The sequence below is a fragment of the Euprymna scolopes genome, chromosome 36 (assembly GCF_053919585.1).
Source record: "Euprymna scolopes isolate OS-2025 chromosome 36, ASM5391958v1, whole genome shotgun sequence".
Lineage (NCBI taxonomy): Eukaryota > Metazoa > Mollusca > Cephalopoda > Sepiida > Sepiolidae > Euprymna > Euprymna scolopes.
Window position 1 is genome coordinate 72,519,350 of NC_136517.1, and position 25,967 is coordinate 72,545,316.

The window sequence follows — 25,967 nt, forward strand, 5'->3', positions numbered from 1 at the left end:
TAGGAAAGAGAAAAGGGCATCATCCATTAGGCCACGAAGCCTATTTTGTACTCTGTCAAGGCAGAATAGGCTATTTTTAGCAGCTCCTGCCCACATGTGGCAGCAGTACTCCATCCTTGGACGTACTTGGCTTTTATACAAATAGAGAATTGCATCAGAGGTGAGATATCTTCTGGAGCGGTAGAAGGATCCTAGCATTTTTCCAGCGATCTTGGCAACTGACTTGATGTACGTATTCCATTTCAGGTCAGGGGTAAAGGTCAAACCCAGAAGCTTATCAAAACATGGAGCTTCCCCTAGGCGAGAGCCACCCATATTAATTGATGCCAGACGGGGATCAGAGCGTTGATGATGTAAAGATAGGAGCTTGGTTTTAGATACATTAAAAGTAACCAGCCACCTCCTCCCCCACTGTACTACATGCTCAAGATCAGAGGAGAGAGAATCAGAGAGAACTTTGTCATTTACGGCCTTTGATGTGTTGCCATAGATGGTCGTGTCATCAGCATAGATATCAACGAATGATTTAAGTATGTGTTTTGGGAGATCATTGATGTATATCAGGAAGAAAGTTGGGCCGAGGATGGACCCTTGAGGGACTCGAGCATTAATATTGATGGCCTCTGATTTCTGCCCATCAACTACTACTCTTATGAGCCTATCAGAGAGAAATGATTTTATGATCGAGAAAACATTTCCAGTTATACCATAGCTGGAAATCTTGTGAAGTAGGCCCTTATGCCATACCTTATTGAAGGCCTTTGATATTTCAAGAGCAATTGCCCTAGAGAGGAAGCCTTTGTCAAGAGATTCGCTGATCGTATGAGATATAACCGTTAGCACATCTGCTGTAGATCTGGTAGAACGGAAACCATATTGCGTGTCACTAAGAAGGTTGTTTCTGTTGAGGTGGTTGACTACTTCTCTATTTAATATCGATTCCAGCAGCTTACTCATGACACACAGGAGACTTATTGGTCTGTACTGAGAGGAAGATGACTTATTGGTCTGTACTGAGAGGAAGAGGACATCACTTGAGTTCTTAAATAAATCGCATAGGGTAGAATTAGCTGCAAAGTTCTTGGCAAATAGTTTGGCCTTGTCTGATGCTGACGATGACCTCAGGTCCATTGATGATGGTTGAGATAGAATGCACGCTTCTGTTTAGGAAGGATCCTGTTTGCTATTTGCCAAAACTGGTGGGAACCAAGCCGCTGCTCAACTACTTTGGATTTAACAGACTGAGCATATAGGTCTCTTGCATTTTTGATTACTCTTTTACAGTGGCTGCTGGCAGTCCTGAAGGCAGCTTTAGTCTCAGTGCATCTATTACGTTGGTAGCTATGGAAAAAGTGATTTCTGTGCGCGATGGCAGCAGCACATTCTGGGGAGAACCATGGCTGGCTGTTGGGTTTTTGTTGGAATTTTTTGGATGGTATGAATTGGTCTATACCTACAATTAGCCATTCGGTCAGGTTTGATACTATGGAGGACACATCTTTTTTAAACATGGAATGCAGTGGTAAATCGGATATAAGTGTACGGAAACTATCCCAGTCAGTGGTAGAGTATCGATATACAGTACGATGGAGGTACATCTCCAGACTTATTGCATTTTGTTTTTATTTTAACTGATACAACAGCATGGTCAAAAGATTCCGGAACGGAACTTGAACATAGCTCAGGGGAAGTTGTGAGAAAAAGTTCTAGAAGGCTAGCATACTGACCGGAAGTATCGGCCACTCGGGTGGGTTTGTGGACAATCTGAGTGAGGTCATAGGCAATGGCAAAATCATGACAGAACCTCCCCTCATCATCTGTCTTGTTAGAGTGGGTCAGCCATTCTGCATTGTGGACATTGAAGTCACCACAAATGTGGATGTTAGTTGAAGGGTGAGCAGACGACGTGGTCAATTTTTTCAGATATGCTCCTAAGGATAGTAAATCCGCTGTTGTGGGGGCGATAGAGAGCGAATATAAATGCAGTGGTGTAAGCAAGTGCAAGCTGGAAGCACATATAAGGTAAATTAGGGTCTTCTCTGGAGATATCCCTACCACATGGAAAGCCATCTTTAATGTAGGCACATATCCCATGTCCATGGTGATCTTGGGGGTCAGATTTAGATGTTAAGTTAGAGTATCCTTTAATTATGAATTCGTCAAGGGAAGCGGTCGGCCTAATACCAGTTTCACTTAGGAAGAATATGTCTGCTTTTGTCTCCTGTAATTGGGTTTCAACCTCTGGAAGGTTGGAATGTAGACCACTGATGTTGGAGACGGAGACATGGTACTAGGGGTCTACGTTAGAAAATGGGGTTCTAGGTTTACACGTTATTTTTCTGGAGGTATTTCATGTTGAGGATTAGGATTTGTGGAACAGGTCGACAGACTTGGTTAGAGTAGGACAGAGAGGGAAGGTAAAAGAGAAAAGGAGACAAAGATTTTTTTTTTTTTTTTTTTTTTTTAGCCATGATAAGGTAAAGCCGTAACAATTACCCACTAGTATGGCATCGAGAGGCCCCACTCAAAACTACTGCATGGTCCAGAGTCCATTCACCAAATGGCAATACAGCAGCCCCAGTATTTTGCACCTGCTGATAGGACGGCCTCCTTAGTGGTTAATCCAAGGCTCGAGTCCCTGACTATCAGGCGGATAATGTCAGCCCAGATGAAACGTTTTCCTCTAGCACCCTTACTAGTGACATGGCCACAAGGATAGACATAGGAACAGAAAATTTACGACATCTCAGGTTCCTGTTCACGAAGTACTGTCGTCCTGGAGAGCAGCTTTTTCTTCACCCTTTGCCAGAAACATCACTCATATTTTAAACAGGAGTTGTGATTTTATTATATGAACCCTGGATCTTCAATCATCACTGACTGAGAGTTCATCCTAGGTGTTTCACCTGATATAAACTTTATTATGCTAAGCAGTTTCAGTGGAGGATTCAATCCTATTGTCTTGCATATTAGCTTTAGTAGAAATTGTTATTTTCGTACAGACTCCTCTCCACTAGGAGAGTTACATATATATATATATATGCATCTAACATCAAAAAATTTTGATTTTAAACAAATAAATATTTGTTTATTTTATATTGAAATCTCTGCGTTGTATTAGCTTATAAACATCTTTCAATTTAAATTTAAAAAAATGCTTATACCATACGAACACTAACAAACTAACTATATTAGTGGCCTGGCAAGACCACAGGGGAGACAAGCAAGCAAAGGAAAACCCTAAGCAAAATTTATCCTAAAGTAGCAAAACTGAAGCTAGCCTGCCAGGACACTATATATATATATATATATATATATATATATATACAAATGTAACCAAATTTGGGCATATTTTATTGGTTTGAAAATATAAGGTTGTTTTCATTTTACCAATAGTCATAAAATTTTAACCATAGAATTGTGATCTTCAAAAAGCCTGAAAATTATCAAGTAGTTTCGTCCCATAAAACCAAAGATATAAGCATTTCAGTATTCAATTTGGCTGCAGGTATGTGTGTGTGTGTGTTTATATATTTTATATATATATAATACTCTTATAATTTTTTTTTTGTTTTTTGTATTGATATTAATATTAAAAACCCTTTTTTCTATTTATTTAGTTATTTATTTGCTTCCCCACTGAGCAAATTAGGCACAAGGCCGTTTTCTAATGTGGAGAGTGAGGGGAGAGGGACCAGTTCCCTCTTGGGGGAACTGGATAGTGACAATTAGTATGAAGGGTTTCCCCTACATTGACCAAAACTAATTGCTGAAGAGCAATACTCTTATATGTGGAGTTGCCCCCGCATATGGTCTTTGATTGCAGTATCTGCCGGAACAGATACTACACTTTGATAACAGAAAAAAGATCTTAGCCCAAAGGTCAACAAGAAAGAGGTGAACCATTTTCTGTTTATTTAAGGAAAAATATAAACTTTGTTATATAGGGACTGTGGAATTGCATTCATCTGCAAAGGATCTAGCTAATTTGTATATTTTATTAAACATTCATTTTAATTAATTCCCTATTATTTCCCTATAATTCCCTATATTTCAGTTTTCTTATGACATGATAATCGTCAGTTAACTATTACGTGTAATTATATTCATGCAGATATTCTACATGATTCATACTTGCATAATATTTGCGTAAAAAGCTTATAGTAAACACAAATCTCTTTCTATATATATTTACTTATGCGCATACATATTTGTTAAAAAATTTCGCTTACCAAACTCCTCCTTCAGTTTTTTCTATAGACATGAAATTTCATATATAAGGTATTCAAAAATATATACATGCAGAAGACCTGACGTCACCCGGAATTAAATAAGATAGATGGAAATATATACTAGCAGAAGACCTGATGTCGCCCGGGATTAAATGAGATGGATGGAAATATATACTAACAGAAGGCCTGATGTCGCCTGGGATTAAATGAGATGGATAGAAATATATACTAGCAGAAGACCTGATGTCGCCCAGAATTAAATGAGATGATGGAAATATATACTAGTAGAAGACTTGACGTCTCCCAGGATTAAATGTGGGTGGTGGAATATAAAGTCTGTTCCAGAAATTGCTTAAACAGTTTACGATCTCAAAATTACTTTATTTCTTGTATATTTTTAACAGTAGAAGGGGTATGGAGTCAGTTCTGAAATGGCTGAAGCTGTTTACAATCCCAAAATTACTTTAATTCATATATATTGTTGGTGTTCTGTGAAGGTGAACTGGGCCAGTTTCTGCAGGGGGTGATCTATATTTTTCTGAATTTTTAATGTTATCATCTCGAAATGGCATCACAGTGGTAGTGGTGAGTAGAAAGAAGCATGATTATGCCACTTTTAAATGTGTTCTCGAGTTCTCTAAGGATTACCAAACCTTCTCTTTTGGGGTTGGGCTGGAGGGAGTAATGTCCGTATTGAGGTCACAAAACAATCTCTCACAATGTCATATTCCAAAAATATAGAATACCTGCGGAATCATATTCTGGAAATGACATCATTTCTCTTACTATTATATTGTCGGTGGTGGGGACAGTAATATTACTATTATATTGTCGGTGGTGGGGACAGTAATATTACTATTATATTGTCGGTGGTGGGGAGGGAAGAACTTCAGTAATATTCATGGTAAAGTAAAAGTTGCTTAATCACTATCAGTGTCAATTCATTTATGTAATTATTTTGAAAACCTGCTGAGTTATGTTCAAGAAATTATATTTCACTAAAAATGATGGTGTCGGCAGTCGGGAGGGAAAAAACACAGTAAAGTGGAATTTTATAGGGAAGCAAGGGTTGCCTAATCAGTAAGCTTCTCAAACTATTTATGTATTTGTAAAATCTACTGAGTAATCTCCTGAAAATAATGTCTTTTTTCCAAAAGATTTTGGTGTCGGTAGTGGGGAAAGAAAATGAAATACAATAATGTGGAATTTTATAATGAAGCAAGGGTTGTCTAATCACTAACTGTGCCAATGTATTTATGTAGTAATCTGAAAATCCTACTGAGATATCTTCCAAAAATGAAATCATTTTTCTTAAAATTATAGTGCCGATAATGAGAAAGGAAAGAAACCTAGTAATGTTGAAATTTATGGTAAAGCAAGGGTTGCGAAATCATTAACCAACACAATTTATTTATGTATTAATTTGGAAATCCTAATGATTTATCTTCTAAAAATGACTTCATTTTTCTTAAAATTATGGTGGCCTTGATGGAAAAAGAAATTATTTCATATATGTTGTACAGTACCTGTCGAGAGTATGTTAAATTGTTTCATATATGTATTTACATTACCGGTCCGAGAGTAGGTAAAATAAGTTTAAATATGTATTGTACATTACCCTTTCTAGCGAAGGCAGAATTGTTTTATGTTGTCGTCGGCTCCTATTTGTATCCGAGCATTGGGTCCTGTCGTCAGGTGGTTGGGTGCCTGCCTATGTGATACATGGCTGTACAGTCTGATTCTATGGCGGAAGAGCCGCGGACAGTGTTCACAGGGGAGGGTAGGGAGATGGGTTTGCTCTTGCACCCTTCTCCTTCTTCTCCCACCCTCTTCCCTTCTTCTCCTTCCCTCCTCAAAGTAAGCACTGCCACGGTGTACAGCATTCCTCCACGCCTTCCTGTTCCTGGCAGCCTCTTTTTACGAGGAGTGGTCGATGTCAGTTGCTGCCAGAGTGCGCTTCAGCTGGTCTTTGTAGTGCATTGTTGGTGCTCCTCGTGATCTGGTTCCTTTTGCCAATTCTCCGTACATCATTCTCTTGGGAAGCCTTGAATTTTGCATTTTGTGGACGTGGCCTGTCCAGCGGAGGCGGTGGCAGATAATAGTAGCCTCAAAACTTGCCATTTTGGCATGTTCCAGTACCTCAGAGTTGGAGGTATGGCTCTGCCAGAGTATTTTCATAATTTGCCTTAATTTTGTTTACTGGAAGCGTTCCAGATGTTTTATTTCACTTCTGTATAGTGTCCAAGTTTCACAGGCGTACAGGAGCGTGGAGAGGACAGCTGCCCGGAACACCATTATCTTCATGGTCATCGTAAGTGCGTGGTTGTTAAATACGCGGCAGTTGAGTCATCCAAGGTGGAATGGGCCGCCCTTATTCTGTTCTCCACGACCTTTTTGTATGTAGGAGTAGATGTTAAAATACTTCCAAGATAAGAGAATTGATCTACCTCCTCTAGTGGTTGGTTGTTAATTGAGATATTAAGGGCTGGGGGCGTCTGTCCTGGCGGATGTTGGACGAGGATTTTGGTTTTGTCCGTGTTGACCTGCATCCCAAACCTTTCATATGCAGAGTTATATGCGTCTGCTAACGACTGCAGGTCCTCTGCCGTCTGACTTGGAGTGCCGTTGTCGTCAGCATATTGTAGTTCTCGCACTTCGCATAAGGTGGTTTTGGCATGGAGCAAAATTGCAGGCCAATTGAGGGTATGTCTGGTGGAATCTCGCTGAGCATTGCTGCGATATACAGCGAGAAACACGTTGGCGCCAAAACACACCACTGCTTAAGACCACCTTTGATGGGGAATGGGTCTGAAACAGAGTTCTGATGGCAAACTCTTCCAACGATTCCGTCATGGAGGGCACGCACCAGTTCAACGAAGTCGGGTGGATAACCGTATTTCGCGAGGACAGCCCACATGGCAGGTCATGGGACTTTATCAAAAGCTTTTTTTAGGTCCCAAAAGACGAAAATCATGGGCTGTTGCTGTTCAAGGCTTTTCTCCTGCAGTTGCCTTACACACTGTTCCCCAGGAAGGTCAAAACCCGCACTGGGTCTCTGGCAGGACGTCCTATGTGAGGATGAGCAGACGGTCAAGAAGAATCTGAGCAAAAATCTTACTCGCGATGCTAAGCAGTGATATTCCCTGATAGTTGTTACAGTTCTCCCTGTCCCCCTTCTTGAAGATAGTAATGATATTAGCATCACGAAAGTCGCTGGGGAGAGTCTTGGTCTCCCATATTTTTAGTATCAGGAGCATCAAATGATTTCTCAGCTCGGGGCCACCGTGAGTGAGGAGCTCCAGCGGGATGTTATCTGGCCCTGGGGCCTTACTGGGCTTCATACGTTTCAGGGCCCTGTTGAAGTCCTGAATGGAGGGTGGGAGTGCCATCCAGAGATGAACAAGATGCTGTGGGGTCATTCTCCAGATATCATCTGGGGTGTCAGCATGATCATTAAGGAAGTTCTTAAAGTGACACCTCCATCTTTCCAAGATGCCCTCACGGTCAGAGATGGTTCTGGTCCCATTTGCGTAGAAACTGCGTAGGTCATGTTGGTCAGCAAAGCGCTGGATCTCAGCAGCTTTTCTCTGCCACCAGATGTTCTGGGCTTCACGAATCCCTCTTTGGCAGTCTGCTACAGCTAGCTTGTGAGCACGTTTGTTCGCAGCTGTAGGTTGGTTCTCTGAAATCAGACATGCTTGACGTTTTGCTTCAATGAGACGAGAGATGGTGGCGTCATTCTCATCAAACCAGTCCTGCCTTTTTTTGGTGGTGTGACCCAGTACCTCCTCCACAGCATGGGTCAGGGCATCTTCGAGGGTGGTCGATTGGTGCTCTACTGCCGCCTGACTTACGGGCTCTGTGAGGTGTCGTTTGCAGGCCTCCCTGAAATTCTGTGCCAGCTGTGGGTTGCGGAGCTTGTTTTGTTTTTCTAGGGGTTGAAGGTGACGACAGAATGCCAGTTGTTAAAGTATTTTGTTTTAGGTGGTCGTGGCTGCGTGACTGCCACACACACATACTGAAATGTACATTTGGCCCACGATTGTTTCACTGCGGCTCAAAACAGATGAGACAGGCAGCTTCTCCAAAGTTGGTTGCATCGGGCTGCCGGGTTCTTAGTTTATCAAGACCTGTCTTGTCGCCTGCCCGACAGGCGCTGCCCTCTTCCATTGGAGCTGGGAAGCTCCGCCGTTTTTATGTACATACTGTAAATTACCTATCCTAGGGAAGGTACAATTATTTTATACATGTGTAATATCCGTCCTAGGGTAGGTAAAATATTCTTTTGCTCGAGATAGCAAAATGATACATAGACATCAAAAATTCCTCTATCCTAAGAATAATATGTATGTTCAAAAGTAACTTAATTTTTCTCAATGTTTTGTTTAACATCGGGTAGCCCTGCTAGTTACTGTTGGGTCCAATATAATATAATAATAAATATGAAATCTGCATTAATAAAAATATCATATTTAAGCATATTTTACGACTGGGCAATGCCGGGCGGACGGTTAAGATATATATATCTATAATATAAAGCTGTGTGCTTGTGGTCACGAATAGGCTCCTATATGGTTGCCTATTTTAAAAAACTGATTACATATAATGATAGATGATGTATCGAAACACAGGAATGGGTTGTTTGATCTGGCAGAACGGTGGTTCATTAAAGTTGTGGGGTCTGCGTTTGCGCCTGGTCCACAAAGTATGGAAATATAAAATTGCAAAATTAAAAAAAACGTTTACAAGTGTTTTTGATATAGATGTACATAATAATACTTTGATAAGTATGTTTTAACTTAAATAGGGATGGTTTTGTCGGGTCTGCGTTCGCGCCTGGCCTCCATAGAATGGAAATAGGCACAAACTTTAATAAAGACTTTTCATATCTATCTCCGTAAGTATACTTTGATAATTATGTTTCAGTTTGAAGAAATATGGTATAATAAAATTATTGGGTGTTCGTACGCACCTGCCCTCCATAGAATGGAAATATGTCACAAGGTTTAACAAGGTTTTTTAATATAGATCCACAGAATATTGTGATAAGTGTTTCAGTGTGAACAGGTATGGTATAATAAATTATGGGGTTTATCTATTTTATTTTTACTTTCATCATATTTTGCTTTGGTTTTTATACCCCCAAATTCGAAGCTATCTCTTTACAACCCTTCCTTTTCATAACCTATCATACTTTAATAAATCAGAGTCCATTTTCTGTAGGCTGTTTTTGAACCCAGTTAATGACTGGTACTTTTGCTAGTATATATATATATATATATATATATATATATATATATATATATATATATATATATATATATATATAATTCTCCCGATTTTTCTAGCTACAATATCATCAAACCACAGCAAAACAACCATTATAATGGTTGTTTTGCTGTGGTTTGATGATATTGTAACTAGAAAAATCGGGAGAATTATCTACATAATTTGTGTGTTCAGTCTCATTTCATTTGATTCATTAAAAAAAAAAATTTAGAACCTTAAATTTTTGCATGAAAAACTGAACTAATCTCTTAATGAAATGGAGTTATCTCTCTTAAACACAATGACGTCGAATGCAAAAGCGCCACAAAAATACTGTAAAAATGGAATTTAAGTTGAAAATCTTAACTAAAAATAGCAAAAGTTTTTTTTTTTCTGCATTAGCAACAAAATGTGAAATTAATAAACATTTGATTATATGAGGACGAAAGCACACCCTTCACTAACCCTAAAACCAACCCTAAGTTCGAGCAAATGGCAGAATAAAGTCTGGGACCTAATATTCAGGTTTCAAAATCGAAACTACCATGATCGGAGTCGAAACTCCTGTTTCACTTTCTGTTATAGAACTTTATATCATTTCTATGGAAAACAAAAAAAAAAAAAAAGAATTATATCCTGTTTTTAAATCACTTAACTGTCGCGTAGTTTTCTGCGAAATCTTAAAAAAAAAAAAAATAAATAACTTAATTACGTTTTGTTTTGATATTTTTTTTTTTATCGCATTTCAATCAAAATCTGTAATTTTGATATTGCTTCAAAGCGCTACTTCGTCCAAGGGAAATAAGTATCCATTTATGAAGCAGGAAGTTATCTCCCTTAGTTTAACAATCGCCTTATGAAAACTCTTATTAGGATGCAAGCAGTCGTTCTCGTTCGCAGTGATGATGCACTAAGTCACCCTTATTTACTTGCCTCCTCACGAGAGACACAAGGTCAGTTATAATTGCCAGAAATTTCTGCTCCCCCAAAGGGGAACTCTGGATTAGGATGAATAAAACAAAGCTGCTTACGTTTAGAAAGATTTCTCCTCCTCTGAGAACAGGACAGGTACTATATTTTGGATTATTTATTTGGTACGGGATAAACGAACATCGGATGCCTTACTGAAATAACGCACTTGCATCCCAATTGACAATATAATGGAGATATTGACCTTCTGTGTAGAAACTACATACTTCGTGATGGAATCTGATATATATCACCCGGTATACATGCATATATGGAATACGTTGAGGAAATGGCATTAGGATCAACACCACCAAAGCCAACAATGTGGTTGCATTATGTAGATGACATGTTGCAATATTTTGGGATTAATGGGGTATATATTTAATTGCCGCCCACATCGGCAATATTTGGCACAAGGCCTGGAAAGTGGGATACCCGCAGGCTCCCCTAAAGGAGGGGCACTCCTGCAATTTTAAAAATTGCCTGACTAACCCCGTCGGCATTCCCCGGTCGGGGCGCCTCAGGCAGCAAGCAATAAACTTGCCCCACCGGAAAGCCCGGTGGCATGGCCTGGAAGGGTGGACCTCCTAGGTATTACCCAGACGGTGTACCTCAGTCCAACAGGTGCTAGGCTGGTTCCCCCCTCACCTGTTGGGCTGAGTGTCAAGTGACGAATCCTTGACGTGTACTACCCTGTCTCCCAGCAGCCGAAGCCGCTAGGAGACATCCCATCACTATGGAGGAATAATGGGGTATGATCCCACACAGTCGGACGATTCTATTTATAAACGATGCTGCTAAGAACTGACGAATCAAATTAATTCACGTTCTGCTACCAACCAATCAGAAACCAGAATTGCTTCATAAATATTAAACCTTTTCTGGAGCAATTTCACATGTTCTTTCCCGGGTTTCGACACAGTAAGAATATTTTGTTCTGCGGAACTGTCTACTACAAACAAGTCACCTCTCAGGACTTGTGTGTAACAGCGAACCATCTGAAACTGTTCTGAAACTCAAAATGGCTTACACTTCTAGATGACACATTCATACTCTGGCCCCATCAGGAAGATGTTAAAACATTACTACAACATGCGAACTCGATCCGTCCAACTATACAGTTCAGAATGGAAAAAGATAATTTGTTGTTATACAGCAAATTATTGTTCATAGATATGCTGATAACCCGCATTGGTTAGGGGATTATGTCATCTGTATACTGAAAACCAACTTTCACTGGACAGTACCTAAACTTCAACTCCCACCATCCATATAATGTAAAGAAAGGAATCGTCCATTGCTTACAGCACCGAGCAAAAGCAATATGTAATAACATCAGTGCATATCAAGAGGAGATGTACAGTTTAAGAGAAACCCTCCACCGAAACAACTATCCAGAGAGCATGACATTAGCTCTAAGAAATCTGGACCAAACACAAAAGGACACCACTCAGAAACTCACCACAGTTTGTATACCATATATGAAGGGCTTGTCTGAAAAACTTCAACGAATATGCAATCCATATGACATCAGGACAGTATTCAAGAGTGATTCAACTCCCCGGAAACAGCTCATGAGAGTAAAGCCCCCTACAGAAAAAATCATGACTAAGAACTGTGTATATGAAATCCCATGTAAATGTGGAAAACTATAAAAAGGTGAAACGTGTCGTCCATTGAAAGTACAGTTAAAATAACATTAAAAAGCCATAGTATGTGGAGAGATTGAAAAGTATAGCTGACCATAACTGGAAAGAAAAGGGAAACCATCTACGATTATGGGACGAAGTAAAAATTATAGACAGAGAGGAACGGTGAAGAGTAAGACGACTGAAAGGAGCAGCACATTTGCTGAGGAATAACCAACTGTTAAGTAGACCTAGTATAGAATTTGATACGATATGGGAACCAGTAATTATAAACAATAGATAATATATACAAGTAATAAATAAAAAAAACATATATATATATATATATATATATATATATATATATATATATATATATATATATATATATATATATATATATATATATATACTAGCATTTCAGCCCGGCGTTGCCTGGGTGTTTTGAGGTGTATGCTGAGCAAAAAAAAAAAAAAAAAAAAAAACACACAAAAAAACACCCAAAACGGTCAATTTTATTTTTTAAATTTGACCCCTATTATGACCCCTTAACATTTATTGTTTTGGGTTCAAATCGAGTTATTAAGTTAAATCAATGTCCAAGGAACCTATATCTAAAATTTCAAGTGTTTAGACCCAAAATTATCGGAGGAGTTTGGTAGAGTTCTCAAAGATCAAATCGTTGAACTTTGACCCCTTAACAGCCAAATGTCTGGCCAAAAACCGATCACATCGATTTTCCCAAATCTCAGTACTCTGCATATCAAATTTCGAGTCTGTAGACTAAAAATTGACAGAGTTCTTGCATATGGAAATGTATACAGACACGCACACAGACACGTTCATTTTATATATATATACTAGCATTTCAGCCCGACGTTGCCCGGCTGTGAGGTGTATGGTAAGCAAAAAAAAAAAAGAAAAAAAAACGGTCAATTTTTTTTTAAATTTGACCCCTATTATGACCCCTTAACATTTATTGTTTTGGGCTCAAATCAAGTTATTAAGTTAGCTCCATGTCCAAGGAACCTATATCTAAAATTTCAAGTGTATAGACCCCAAATTGTCGGAGGAGTTTGGTAGACTTCTCACAGGTCAAATCGTTGAACTTTGACCCCTTAATCGCCAAATTTCTGGGGACAAAGTTCAACAATTTGGCCTTTGAGAACTCTACCAAACTCCTCCGACAATTTTGGGTCTACGCACTTGAAATTTTAGATATAGGTTGTTTGGACATGGATCTAACTTAATAACTTGATTTGAGCCCAAAACAATAAAATTTAAGGGGTCATAATAGGGGTCAAAGTTAAAAAAAATTGACCTCTGCGGTCTCTTCCAAATTACTCAGAAAATTTCGTGTCTAAATATTTGAAATTTTACACAAAGGGTATTCAGAGATAGGGCAAGCTTTTTCATCAGTTTGTGTCGAAAATTTTTAGTTACCAATATATAAATGTATGTATGTATGTATGTATGTTTGCATGTCTGCCTTAAACTTTCAATAGAGGCGACGGATTTTACCAAGATCAGTATCTTTTTAAAGTTCGACCTTTCATACAACAAATATCGAAAAATTGGCTAAAAACATTAATATCTTCCCCTTCAACTAGGCACTTTTCTACAGGGGGGGGGTCACTTTTTTCGCCGATATTTTTTAAAGTTATCTTCTCCTTTAGATTGTCTAGCCTTAATTTTAAAAAATGTCGCTTCCGGTTTGGCGGTGGTCGTAACAGCATAAACGTTAGGTTTTACCCTGTTCTTTTCCTCCTTTGCGGCACGGGTTCGAGCCTGCCTTACTACTACAACATTTTTTTTTTTTTTGCTCAACATACACATCCAAACACCCGGGCAACGCCGGGCTGAAATGCTAGTGTTAATATATTTAGTAATAAATAGTGATATTTACAATTAGAAATAAAAATAGGTTTAAGGCTCCTAAAATTCGTTCTAGAATTGTCTGCAAGGACCTGCGGTGCAGTGGTTAAAGTACTTGTAAAAAAAGTGATATTCTCCTGAAGGTTCAAATCTCAGTGTGGGTGACCGAAAAATACAATTGCGAATTACTTAGGACCTCTATCCAGTCATGGCTGATGGAACAAGAGCATGCTACCCCCGTGAAGAAAATAGTGGATTCCACTGGAAATTCCGTCCAAATTCAACAGAAACAGTCCTGCATTCAACAAGATACACCTGAAGAAGGTTGGAGGTTATATCGGTCAAAACGTTGTGAAAATCACACTCAGGATGAGAACAGTAGTCCGATGAATCTAAATAATACGAGTGTTTGTTTTGTTCTTTTGCCATTTGTCAATCACTTTTACCTTAACAGTCACCAAAATACCACATTCACTCTATGGGTTACCCTATTTAAAATATTTCTCAACAAGAAAAATAGTTAAGACTTTACAAGTAATCATCGTTCAACTGCAAATGTTTTATTTTGAATTTATAAATAACATTAAATAACAGTAACATTTTTTTTTTAATTTTTATTTTTTTAGGAATTTCTTTTAACAGACCTTCATTGGAAAAGAATAATATTTGTCAATTAATTAAATCTGAATCTGTAATGTACATGAGCTGTTTTTGTCTTCCTGTCTGTTTTTTTTTTTTTTTTGTGTGTCTCAGTATTTCTGCTCAAGGATGCACTTAGAAACAAAACCATATTCCAAGCATATCAAGCATAACTTTTTCCAAGTAATTCTTTTACAAGAAATTCAATGATAGCAGTAATTTTGTGTTTGACAAAAAAAAAAAAAAAAAATTGTTGTTCAATTCAATGGTGGATACTAACAATCATTAGTGAATTTCGTTTGCAGAAATATTTTATCCCGTAAACACAATGTAGGGTCAGGCTTTTTGAAGCATTCACTTTAAAAAGTGACTTCAGACGGTCGAGAAAGAGTGCCAGAGAGCAGAAATCTGACATAAGAGAGGATCACAAGCAAATGTCTTAAAATCGGTTGAACAAAAAACTATTGACTCCCATTTCTGTTTAGTGAAATACTTGCCAGTATACACCGAAGAAAAGTCCCAACTGCTTAATAATTACATAAATTCTAGTTTAATTTTAAAACTAAACAAAAACTATTTTTTACTTTGAAACGATTATTTTTCAGAATGATTTTATTTAAAAAATATGTTTTAAAAGTTTACATAAAAATTAATCTTTACTTTTGAAATTTAAAATTAAACAAAAAATTAAAAAACTAAAGACTAAAAAATATATTTTGATTACAGCATATTTTATTAAAAAATAAAAACATTCTGAAATAAAGTCATTTCAAAGTAAAGACAACATTTTTTTATGTAGAGTTTTAAAATTAAACTGGAATTATGTAATTATTAATCAGAAGTGACTTTTCCTCGGTGTACACAACAAGACTGTTGCTAAATAGAAAGCGGAAATCGAAAAAAAGAAACGTTTTAGTTTAAAAAAACAAAAAACAAACAAAAAAAAAACACACGAAATCTACAATGCTTCTAACAGCGCTTCATTTTTGCGATTCCTTCTCTTTGTCTGCTTGTTGTTACAAGCAAACATGAATATGGACACAAACATAGTTAATAAAATTGATCTTCAATCAAGAAATTTGTTCTTTGATTTTAGAGTGAGAATATCGTTGTAGGACGAGGAACATTGGAAGACACCTAAAGTTTGGAGTCATACTGACTAGAACATGTTACAATACCTTACAATACTGATATTACTGATGCCTTACAATACTCTGGTGTCTATACTCGTGTTGGATATCCATTACCACTAAACGACAAAGATGACTGGATGTTTGAGATGAGAATGGATCATTCTTATTTGGATTCTTCAGACTACTGTCCTCATCTTGAGTGTTATTTTCACAATGTTTTGGTCGATGTAACCTCCAACCTTCTTCAGGTGTATCTTGTTGAATTCATGAATCTTTCTGTCAAACTCAGGAATCTGAACAGAATTTTGAACCTTTATTTAATCCACAGAGGCAGCATGTTCTTATTTCATAAGCCATGACTGGGTAGAAGGTTCAAGTAATCTGCCATTGTATTTTGAAGAAGGTTGAAAGTTACCTCAGCTGAAACGTCGTGCGAATAACAATCAAGATGAGAACAGTAGCCAGAATAATCCAAATAACACAAAAGAGATGTTTTATTCGTAATTTGAAAATTATGAAAACAAATGATAAAATAATAAAATATGATAATATAGGGTTCAGGGCTGGGAGCAAAAGTAGAGAGTTCTTTATTCATTCCTCATAATGGTTGTGCCTGCGAGTAATAAATAAATTTAAATAAAACATCCAATACCAGTAAATACGAGACAATATAAACCACTTCCGTTTTTTTTTTTCTAGTTGACTTGTTGCTCGATACATTATCGTAATTTTTCATCTGACTACACTAACAATAGTTTTAAAATTCTTAGCAATGTCCATTTTCGTTCAGTGTTGAAATTTAATATCAGTGGATGCACTGGATGACAGCCATGTTTATGCAGACAACATAATAAAGTTTATTGTTTACATGAGAATCAAATTTGGTGAGAAGAGATTGTCTATATTCTATGCCGATTAACATATCGTTTCAGCAGAAACTTGCATGCTTGACTCGTTGAGAGTTAAGGAGTCAGTTTGACGGTTGCCACTGTTAAAAAGTAGCGGATAGCAAATGAGAGAAAACTGGGTGCAAACAAAAATGCAAATTATGCAAAAATTAGGCAGAGTGATTGGCGCAAGAAGTTCTGTCCCCAATGCATGTCAAAGTAAGCCAGCAACCAATCAGATAGTATACTGGCTGAGGCAAGTAAGTTTTGTCTTGGCGATGCTGAGTAATCTTTCATGGCTATACAAAGTGATGCAGAATGCAAATTTAACAGAAAGAAAGAATGACGAGAGAATAAGGTGAGTTGAAGTTGTGTCTGCTTCCTTTTTTTTATCAAGTCAATCACTTTTCTACAAATCCCTAAAGAAAAGTTCTTTGAATCAATCGTCCACTAAATTGCAAATTGTAAATGTAAAAGTTTCAATAAGAAAATAAAATGTCTTGATACATATGCACAGACTGTTCATACATGCTTTCTTTTTTCCACTTTTGTTATAGTCGCTTCTTTTTGTCATCACCGTTTCATCTAGAGACAAGTTTCTGCTCATGAGAAAGAGAACACAATGGGATATTCACTAAGAGTTTTCTTCAAGATTTTTTTTTTGGATAGAATTAACTCTGGAAAGAGAGAGAGAGAGAGAGAGAGAAAGAGAGAGAGAGAGAGAGAGAGAGAGAGAGAGAGAGAGAGAGAGAGAGAGATTAATGTTCTCTTAGCTAATTATTTACTTCTGAACTATTTAACTGAAAAGAGTGACGCATACAGACAGACATCATTCACTTTAGATTACAACGTTTTCTACATTATTGGTTGTGTCTCATTCTCACAGTTTCTGCAGAGAGACTGATTTGTAAACCTTAGTTTTCTCTCTTTTAAAACGCGTGATGTAATTCGTCATCTTCTCTGTTTTGTCTACTGTTTGACCAACTGTTTCTGCCTAAAATGTACATCACCTGTCTCTCGGAACGATTTTATTAGCAAATCAAGATTATCATGACCTGTGCTAAATGTGACCTTTGTCAAAATTCACACTAATCAACTTAATCACCATAGACACAGAGTCCCTAATACGTAACACAAAATCGAAGATAAAAATTCCCAAAGTCATTATCCAGAAACAAAGACACTACACACTTTCTACATAAAAAAAGGTTGAGTTCCTGTATATACACCAGTTCTGAAGAAGAATATTTTTTTTTTATCTTAAACTAAAACTAAGAATATTGTAATGTTTTTTTTTTCTTCAAATACTTGTCTTTCTTTTGTTGGTAAGCCACCTAAACAATGTCGAACAATATCCTCGATTAAATAAGTAGTATGTGCTCCAACCGACAATACCGTTTCAATCCCACATGGAACTTCTTCAAGAGGATAATCTTACTCAGTATGTCGTTATGTAAGTAAAGCCAAAAATATGACTCGATAAGTTGTTTGGGTGCTTGTGCAGAATAGTAGGTTTTAAAACAAATCCATTTCAAGTGAAAACATTATCACGTACTTACAAGTTATGTCTAAATTAGTATAAATTTCAAAATTACGAAAAATGATCCAGCAGAAAAATAATTACAAATAAAAATAAAATTTATCGAGTTATAGAGTTTTGTCGTATGTTTTAATGTGAAAAAAGTTTTCAAAATTCCAGGGAAGGTAACTGGAATCGATCAATTTGACAATCTGCTATTTCAAAATACAAAGTGTTGGACGCTTATTGTGAATGATTTTTTTTTGTAAAAAGTAGATGTAGCACATTTTCTACTCGATCATTTTTCATAATTCTTGGAATTTATACTAATTTCAACATCACAGGTAAGTGCATAATAATGTTTTACCTGAAATGAATTTGTTTCAAAATCCATTATTTTGCACAAACAACGTCACTTGTAATGTATTGAGTGACTTTGTGTCAGACAAGGAAATGAATTGACCTCTGACTTTTGGCTTTTAGGATATAAACTGCTGATTCCGATTAAGAATGAAACACTAGCCAGGTTCTGATCACGTTTTCAGAGAAATATAAGTGGATGGAGGTTTTCTATATATTCAAACCAGTCACACTGAGAGAGAGAGAGAGAGAGAGAGAGAGAGAGAGAGAGAGAGAGGGGGGGAGATTTAAACAGCGTAATTCAAAAAGGACCGGCTTTCCACATCTACCCTCTGTTTTATGCTGGTTGCATTGTCCATCTCTTTCTTTGTGATGGAAAAATCGACGGTTACGGCAATAGCTATTGCGTTTTTGCATTATATAATCCACAAATTTGACAATGCCATAAATGAAGATCATGCAATTAATTAATCATTTAAAACAAGTATTGTGTTTTTACAATTCATAAAAAAATATACGATTTTGAATGCTTGAAAAATGTGTCTTTTTTTTTGTATCTTTATTTCTCTCCCTCTCATCTAAAAAAAATAATTAAAATGTTAATTTTTTGTATTTAGTATAATCTAAAATCATAACTATATATTGGGCCCAATATAATCTATAAATATAAAAGCGAAAATGTGTGTATGTATGTTTGCTTTTTGTGTATGTCCGCAAAAGGATTTTTTCGGCGGCTTCTCAAGGCCGTCGCTCATTTATAAAAATTTTTATATCACGTCGAAATCATAATATCTACGAGTTACGAACGGGGGTCGCGTGTGTATTTAATTTGCACAACTTTCAAAAGCTAAATATTAAACATTTTTCGATCGGCGCATGTAGATTCGCCTTTTTGTATAATAAAAGCGAAACTAATACGAAGGTTGTTGCACCGTTCCCAGCGCGATTGCCGGGAACGTCCAAAAGCAATCAGCTTTGATCAATGCGGGTTTTTCCTTATATCAGACAATTGCTATTCAATTTCGACAATCCCCTTTCAATGGGGAGCTGGTTTCCCCGCCTCCCATCATCTTGCCCTGCAGTAAATGAAAAAATGATCCCGCAGTGAAACAAAGTAAACAAATGCCAAAAAACTGCTCCGTCATCGTAACGCTGCCGCGATGACCTCATTAAGCAGTCACCTGTCAATCAAACTTCCTTGACTTGACTTACTTTAATCGCTCTTATATTAACATTGTCGCCATAGCGCAGGTGTTCAGGCTCAGTCTATAGGCCTCAAGGCTCCGGGTTCGAGCCCACATGTCCTTCTTTTTTTTTAATTGCTATTGTTAAGTTTCCTTTTTGTTCTGATTTATCTCCTCCCCCCCCCCCGAAAAACACACACACACCTACAAATACCCGGGCAACGCCCGGTAGCCCCGCTAGTCTATATATATATATATATATATATATATATATATATATATATATAAGCGAAAATGTGTGTGTGTTTGTATGTCTCGCAAAAACTTTCGACACGGGCCACGGATTTTCACGAGATTGGTATCATTTTAAAGCTCGAACCTTCGCCCAACAAATATCGAAAAATTGTCTAAAAACATTAATTCCTTCACCCTTACCTAAGCATTTTTCTACAGGGAGGGGTCGCTTTTTCGCTGATATTTTCGAAAGTCATCCCCTCTTTTCGATTGTCTAGCCTTAATTGAAACCTTTGTCATTTCCGGTTTGGAGATGGGCGCAACAGCAAAGACGCCACGTTTTTTTTCACATTCTTTTCCTCCTTCGCTGTACAGGTTCACACCTGCCTGCCTACTATCACTTTCTTTCTTTTTTTTTTTTTGCTCAACACACACTTCCAAACACCAGCGCAAAGACAGGCGCCCAGACTAGTCTATTATATAAATGGCAAAATGGGTGCGAGCATTTGTGTATGTCCATACAAGGCTTTTGCATTGGGCTTCTGGCGTCAGTTAGATTCCGCAAGAAATTTTTGCATCCCAGATCATAATATTTCGGATTTGCAAACGGACATTCTCTTTATCTTTTTTTTATCGAGTTAAACAAAATTCCCACCGTGTAGTTGTCTGCACTGTTTGTCTTTTTCGTATAAATAAAGTGAAACTATTGGAATGTAACCGCCTGGCCTTCAGGCCGGGTAGTATCTGTTCTGTAATTCGTCCTTGGTCAATGTAGGGGAAACCATTCATACTGAGACTGTTACTATTTATTTGGATAATGCCATAGTGCCCCCTTTTTAGGGGAGCTGATTGTTCCCCCACATTAAAAACGACCTTGTGTCTAATTTGCTTTCGTGGGAGGTTTACAAGCAATGCCATTTCTGCAAGTCCTCTTTTGATTTTCATTGACTACATTAAATTTGAACACTTTAGACTTCCAGTTGCGTCATGGAGTAGCGCTAAGATGTCAGATTTTCCTTCACTTTCTTTTCTGCCTTCACATCACGGGTTCAAGCCTGCCTGCCTACTACCACTTTTTTTCTTTTTTGCTCAATACACACCTGCAAACACCCGGGCAACACTGGGAACCCAGGCTAGTATTTAATACAATACAATAATAGTACTTATACAAGAGACTGCGTGTGCATGTTTATGTGTTGCGCTTGTGTAATATTATTATTTTAATGCATTCACATGTGGTGGGGTGGCCGTCAGTATTTGTGAGAATGCTAGTGGCAGCAAGTCTCTTCAGTGACCCAGCACATTCTCGTCCATTTGTGTACATGCGTGTACGTGTGCATGCAATAAGATTAGTCCAGGGTGATCCAAATAAGCAGGATAATGGAATGATAACCTAGATCTTAATGAGATGTAGGTGAGGGCTGTGGATGTAGGTCACGCTTGGAATGCAATTGTGATTGTTTTGATAATTGCAAGATTGAAACTGAAATTTAAATTGTAAACATTGTATTGTTTTTATTTTTAAGTATGCTGACTGAGCAATGCAGTTAAAAAAAATTGCACAGTTATGTTATGAATATTGAAAGTAGATGAGAAAAAAATATGTGAGAACAAACATGATGATCGATGTGAACGAATGTTCTGGCTTTTGCTGAGGTTGGGGATTTGGCTGTAACTATAAAGCAGACTGCCCCAAAAGACATTGTTATGTTTTTCTTAAGAGGATAAATGTTCTTTATGCATATATGTGTCTTTTATCGTCCTCATCATCGCTCTGATTCCTTATCATCACCATCCAGTCCAGTTGCATTCCATGAGAGGCCGTTGCATGATTCACTTCATCTTTCTCTTATTTTCTGGCTGTTGATTGTCTCATCAGTTTAGTTTGATGAATAAAACATATTTAATGAATAAAGGACACAAGGAGACGTTTTCTGAGAGTTTCTTAAAGATTTCATTTTGGTGGTGGGGGAGGAGAGAAGTGGCTCACATGGGAAAGAGATAATCAAAGGTTCTTTTTATCAATTATTTAGTTAATTTCATGGCATTCATTCCAAATGAAGGTTCAACAACATTGACAACAGACTTTGTAGAGGTCGGCGTCGCTCGTTATTGTGGTTGGCGACCCCATCCTCTATAGTTAAGTAGGAGATTAAAGATATTTGTCGTATGGTCTCCTTTGCCAAATAATGAAGACTCGAAGTATGGCGGTATACAATAAAACCAAAGTAAATCTATTTACAGCAGATACAAATAAATGACGCTAAGAGTTCAGTGAGAGATTATAAGTAACGTTACTTGCGTTTATAGTATTTGATGAGAGGTCAGCGGCGGACTGACGTTCGCCAGACCGTAGAACCTTTATCGTCACATCTTCATTCTTTGATGTCCAACGAATAAAGAGAGTGTAGGGAAACGCGTGACTTACCTAATTAGCATGAAACAAAAATAGCTGCCTTATCTCTTTATATGCCTGCAATGTGACCACCCGATATGCAAATGAGATGCTCCTGGTTGGAGATAAAAGAGGGTTGATTTTTTAGAGGTACGTTCATTTTGAAGTTGGATTTCGAAAAAATAAGTTGAATTAGCAGAAGTTCGTTTGGAGTTGAGAGAAGGTGCGTTACGTATACAGAAGTTTGGAAGTTGGAATTTTGAACAACAGTGTCAACCTTACCCAGGAAATTATTGGTGTGACGGGCGGAAGAAATAACACTCAAGTTATTGAATTATAGAGAGTGAATGATACAAACCGGAAGTGAAGGTGGCTGTATCACCCCCTTGTGGCCAAGAATGATATTGCCAGAGTTAAAGGTCATCCCTTTGTTTTTGTGTGTCCGCTTGTGTGGATAACTCGTTTCTCATACTTAATTCATTATTAATCTCGCTCCAGCTCGAGTTGATTCTGATACCAAATATTTTTTCTTTCTTTCTTTCTTCCTTCCTTTTTTATGAGTCAGCACGAGATCGTTTCTTACCAGTGATTGTCTCCAAATTATTTGTTGTCAAAATTTAGATTCTTGTACGGTTTGACGTTGTGATTCTTTCTGATATTGTCTTTCCATGTCCAGTCTTTTTTGTTTATATTTAAAACAATCAAGAATCAAAATTCTCTAAACCTGTAAATAAATACGTTCAGAAATGTTTGAATGCAAACATACTTAAAAGCGACTTCACGTTTTAATCGCCTGTCAATAAAGCATAAAAATAGATAATCGTCCGTCAATTGTGTTCAGCGTTTTTTTACTTTAACCAAGGTCGATATGGCGGATCTCTTTTTTTTTTTTTTACATCTAGGACGAGAGTCATGTCGTGTTAAGTAGGTCAGTGGGCGTGGTTATTAACTGCACTCCCCCTTCTCCGTCAAAAAGGTGATTCACGATTAAGTACAATGGTAATGTTCTGTTGTTGTTCTGTTGTGCGTGATAAGAAGCTGATTTGAGATCTCCTTTATGTATCTGTACTCATCTGCCTTGCTTGAAATGATGAAAATGAAAAGAGTTCCAGTTAAAAAGCCAAACATCATCGTTACAATTTATGTTGATTTTATTTAACAGTTTCATCATTACACGAACACAAGAATATTAGAACAAGTTTTGCTCAGACGTTTTGCTTAGATATTTTGTCCTTTAAAATTTCATAAATTATGTCTTTGACAAAGGGGGAAAATTGCTGTTTTCTGTGTCGGCATCTGTCCATATAACATTTATTGTTGGCTAGTTCTTGATTTTGAAACGGTATTTATTTTTTAGCTTTACACAGAAAGGCAAGAATATAAGACAAGTTGGTCTGGCCGGCATGCATTAGATAAATTCAATTGAGTTCATGCCTTTTCGTCAAAAGTTTTTATCTCAGGATTTTGTTTCAGTTTTACCTCTTGTCAGTTATGACTAGAGGCGTGCAAAGAAATGTTACATTTGTCTGCATTTGTATTTCAACATTAACTGTTTATATTAGCACAAAATATGCGCGAAATAAACAGGAAAAGGTGCACACGTCCAGTTATGCACAAATCGCCCATGTAGAAGACTAGGATATGAATACCCTAATTCGCCACAAGAAAATAATGAAACGAATTGAATGAAGGAAACAAAGAACTCAAATGTGGGAATAAAATAAACATGTCGTTTATTTTCTGTTGAGAAATGAAAGTCTTGGGTGTACACGTGTTCATTCAGCTGTTGACGACTACGCGCGTGGAAGGAAAAGGGAATGCAATAGAGAAATGCGAAGTGGCAAGCCGGCCTGTAGAAAGAGAGGGTTAAGCTCAGTAGAGCGTCGCGCACATGTCTGTTTTGATGGACCAAAGCCGAAGGGGAGATAGAATGAGAAAGTCAATCCAGGTTATGGAGATAGAAAGCATATAAAGTGTACGTATGGTCTGATAGCTTTTTGACCCACATAGTAGCAAATGGTGTGAGGTATGCGCGTGCGCGCGCCTGCCGAAACGGCGGCGGCTGGTGCGCCGACCACTCACCTCGGAGGCTAGTCTGAAAGGGAAGAAGCCGCTTATTGCTCTTTCTTTTATAGGTGTTTCCGCTGGTCTTTTGCGCATGTTTGGATTTTCTTTGAAAGGGGAAGTGACGTTGTCCATGTGTGCGTGTATGTGAGTACATGTGTGTACGTTAGCGTGTGTGTATATACACGTGAATGTGAGTGTATGTACGCGAACGTGAATATATGTACGTGTGTGGACGTGGGCGCGTATGTTTGTGTGCGCGTATGTATATGACAAGTAATATAGCTTGAGATGTGAACGCGTGTTTTTGTGTGAGACTAGAAAAGGCTCGCGCAAAGTCTATATGTATGACTACGTAAGTCTGTACATGCCTGTGTTATCCAATCACTGCACAATTACATGTAAATGCAATAGAAGATAGCTTTCAATCATTTAACTGCTATAATTCTTTTGTTTCTATCGGCACCTCCACTGTGATCCTCTGTGACCGAGGGAACACTGTCCTTCAATTAAAACTTCTTTCTTACCTTCAAAAACATCAATTCGAGATCAAACTAATGGAAGACAATATACTGAAATTTTTATTTAATGTTATCCTGTAGAAAGAAGATAGACACATCCATCGTCAGATATAATTATCAGAGTTGATTTCTGTAAATTATCCCTGATGATGGACCCAGACGGATCTGCAAATACGCGGCTCATAACAGATTATGGTGACTATATCAGTCAGTCCTTGCTGGAAGTAAAAAAATTGATATGAAAAGTAGAAAAGAAAAAGAAATCTGTAGGCAAAAATTGTCTAAATTATTTAATGAAATTATATATATATATATTGAAATCGCTAATTAATTGTATCTTATCAACCCATGCCCTTTGCCTGTTTCCCAACACATTGACTTTTCTATTACCCTCTCTCTTTGAGTTGTGTGACTTCATAACCATTTCTAGTAGATTCCCACAGCCATTAATTTTATATATATATATTCCCTGACTACACCACCATGCAGAAATTTAAAATGTAATGTGAACAAACATCTCGCTGTATAAATCTCCACTTAAAATGCCTCCTGTTAATCTGCCCCCCCTCCCCAATTCACAATAGCCCCTTACATATCAGTGATAATTCGTGCCTTGTTTGGGGTAAGTAAAAATAAATGAAATAAAAAATAATATAAAATATATTTCTCAAAATGTGGAAACGAAATACCAACATATGCGGATTCCATGAATGATTTTAAAGATGTGGCGGCAGATGGCAAGTTGATGCTGTTGACCGTCCACATCCCTTTGTCCTACACTGACCAATCCTTTCTCATTCAACTTTTGATGCCGCCAATAAATCTGCATCATTGCTGATGCTTATTTAGTAAATTAACACAATCATCCCAAAGTGATCGAAACACACAGGAATAGTAAATAAGAATTCTAACTGAGATGGTAACGAGATGTTAGGGGTGGGGGTAGATGTTGCGATTGGAATGTGACTGTCATCGATCGAGAGAGAATTGGAACGATAAACCAAGACTTGAGATTAATGTGAGCAAATTTCCGCCATTTGCTTTCGCCAGCAATCCCAT

The 25,967-nt window shown here is 37.5% G+C and overlaps 1 protein-coding gene across 1 annotated transcript; it reads right to left on the minus strand.

Annotated features, from left to right (window-relative positions):
* Positions 1 to 7,300: 7,300 nt before the first annotated feature.
* Positions 7,301 to 25,673, minus strand: LOC145260257 (uncharacterized). The gene is made up of 2 exons (XM_080118086.1): positions 25,598 to 25,673; positions 7,301 to 8,163 (listed from the first exon to the last, which is right to left on the minus strand). The coding sequence occupies exons 1-2, from the start codon at positions 25,671 to 25,673 to the stop codon at positions 7,301 to 7,303; spliced, it is 939 nt and encodes a 312-aa protein (XP_079974212.1).
* Between the last annotated feature and the right edge of the window lie 294 nt (positions 25,674 to 25,967).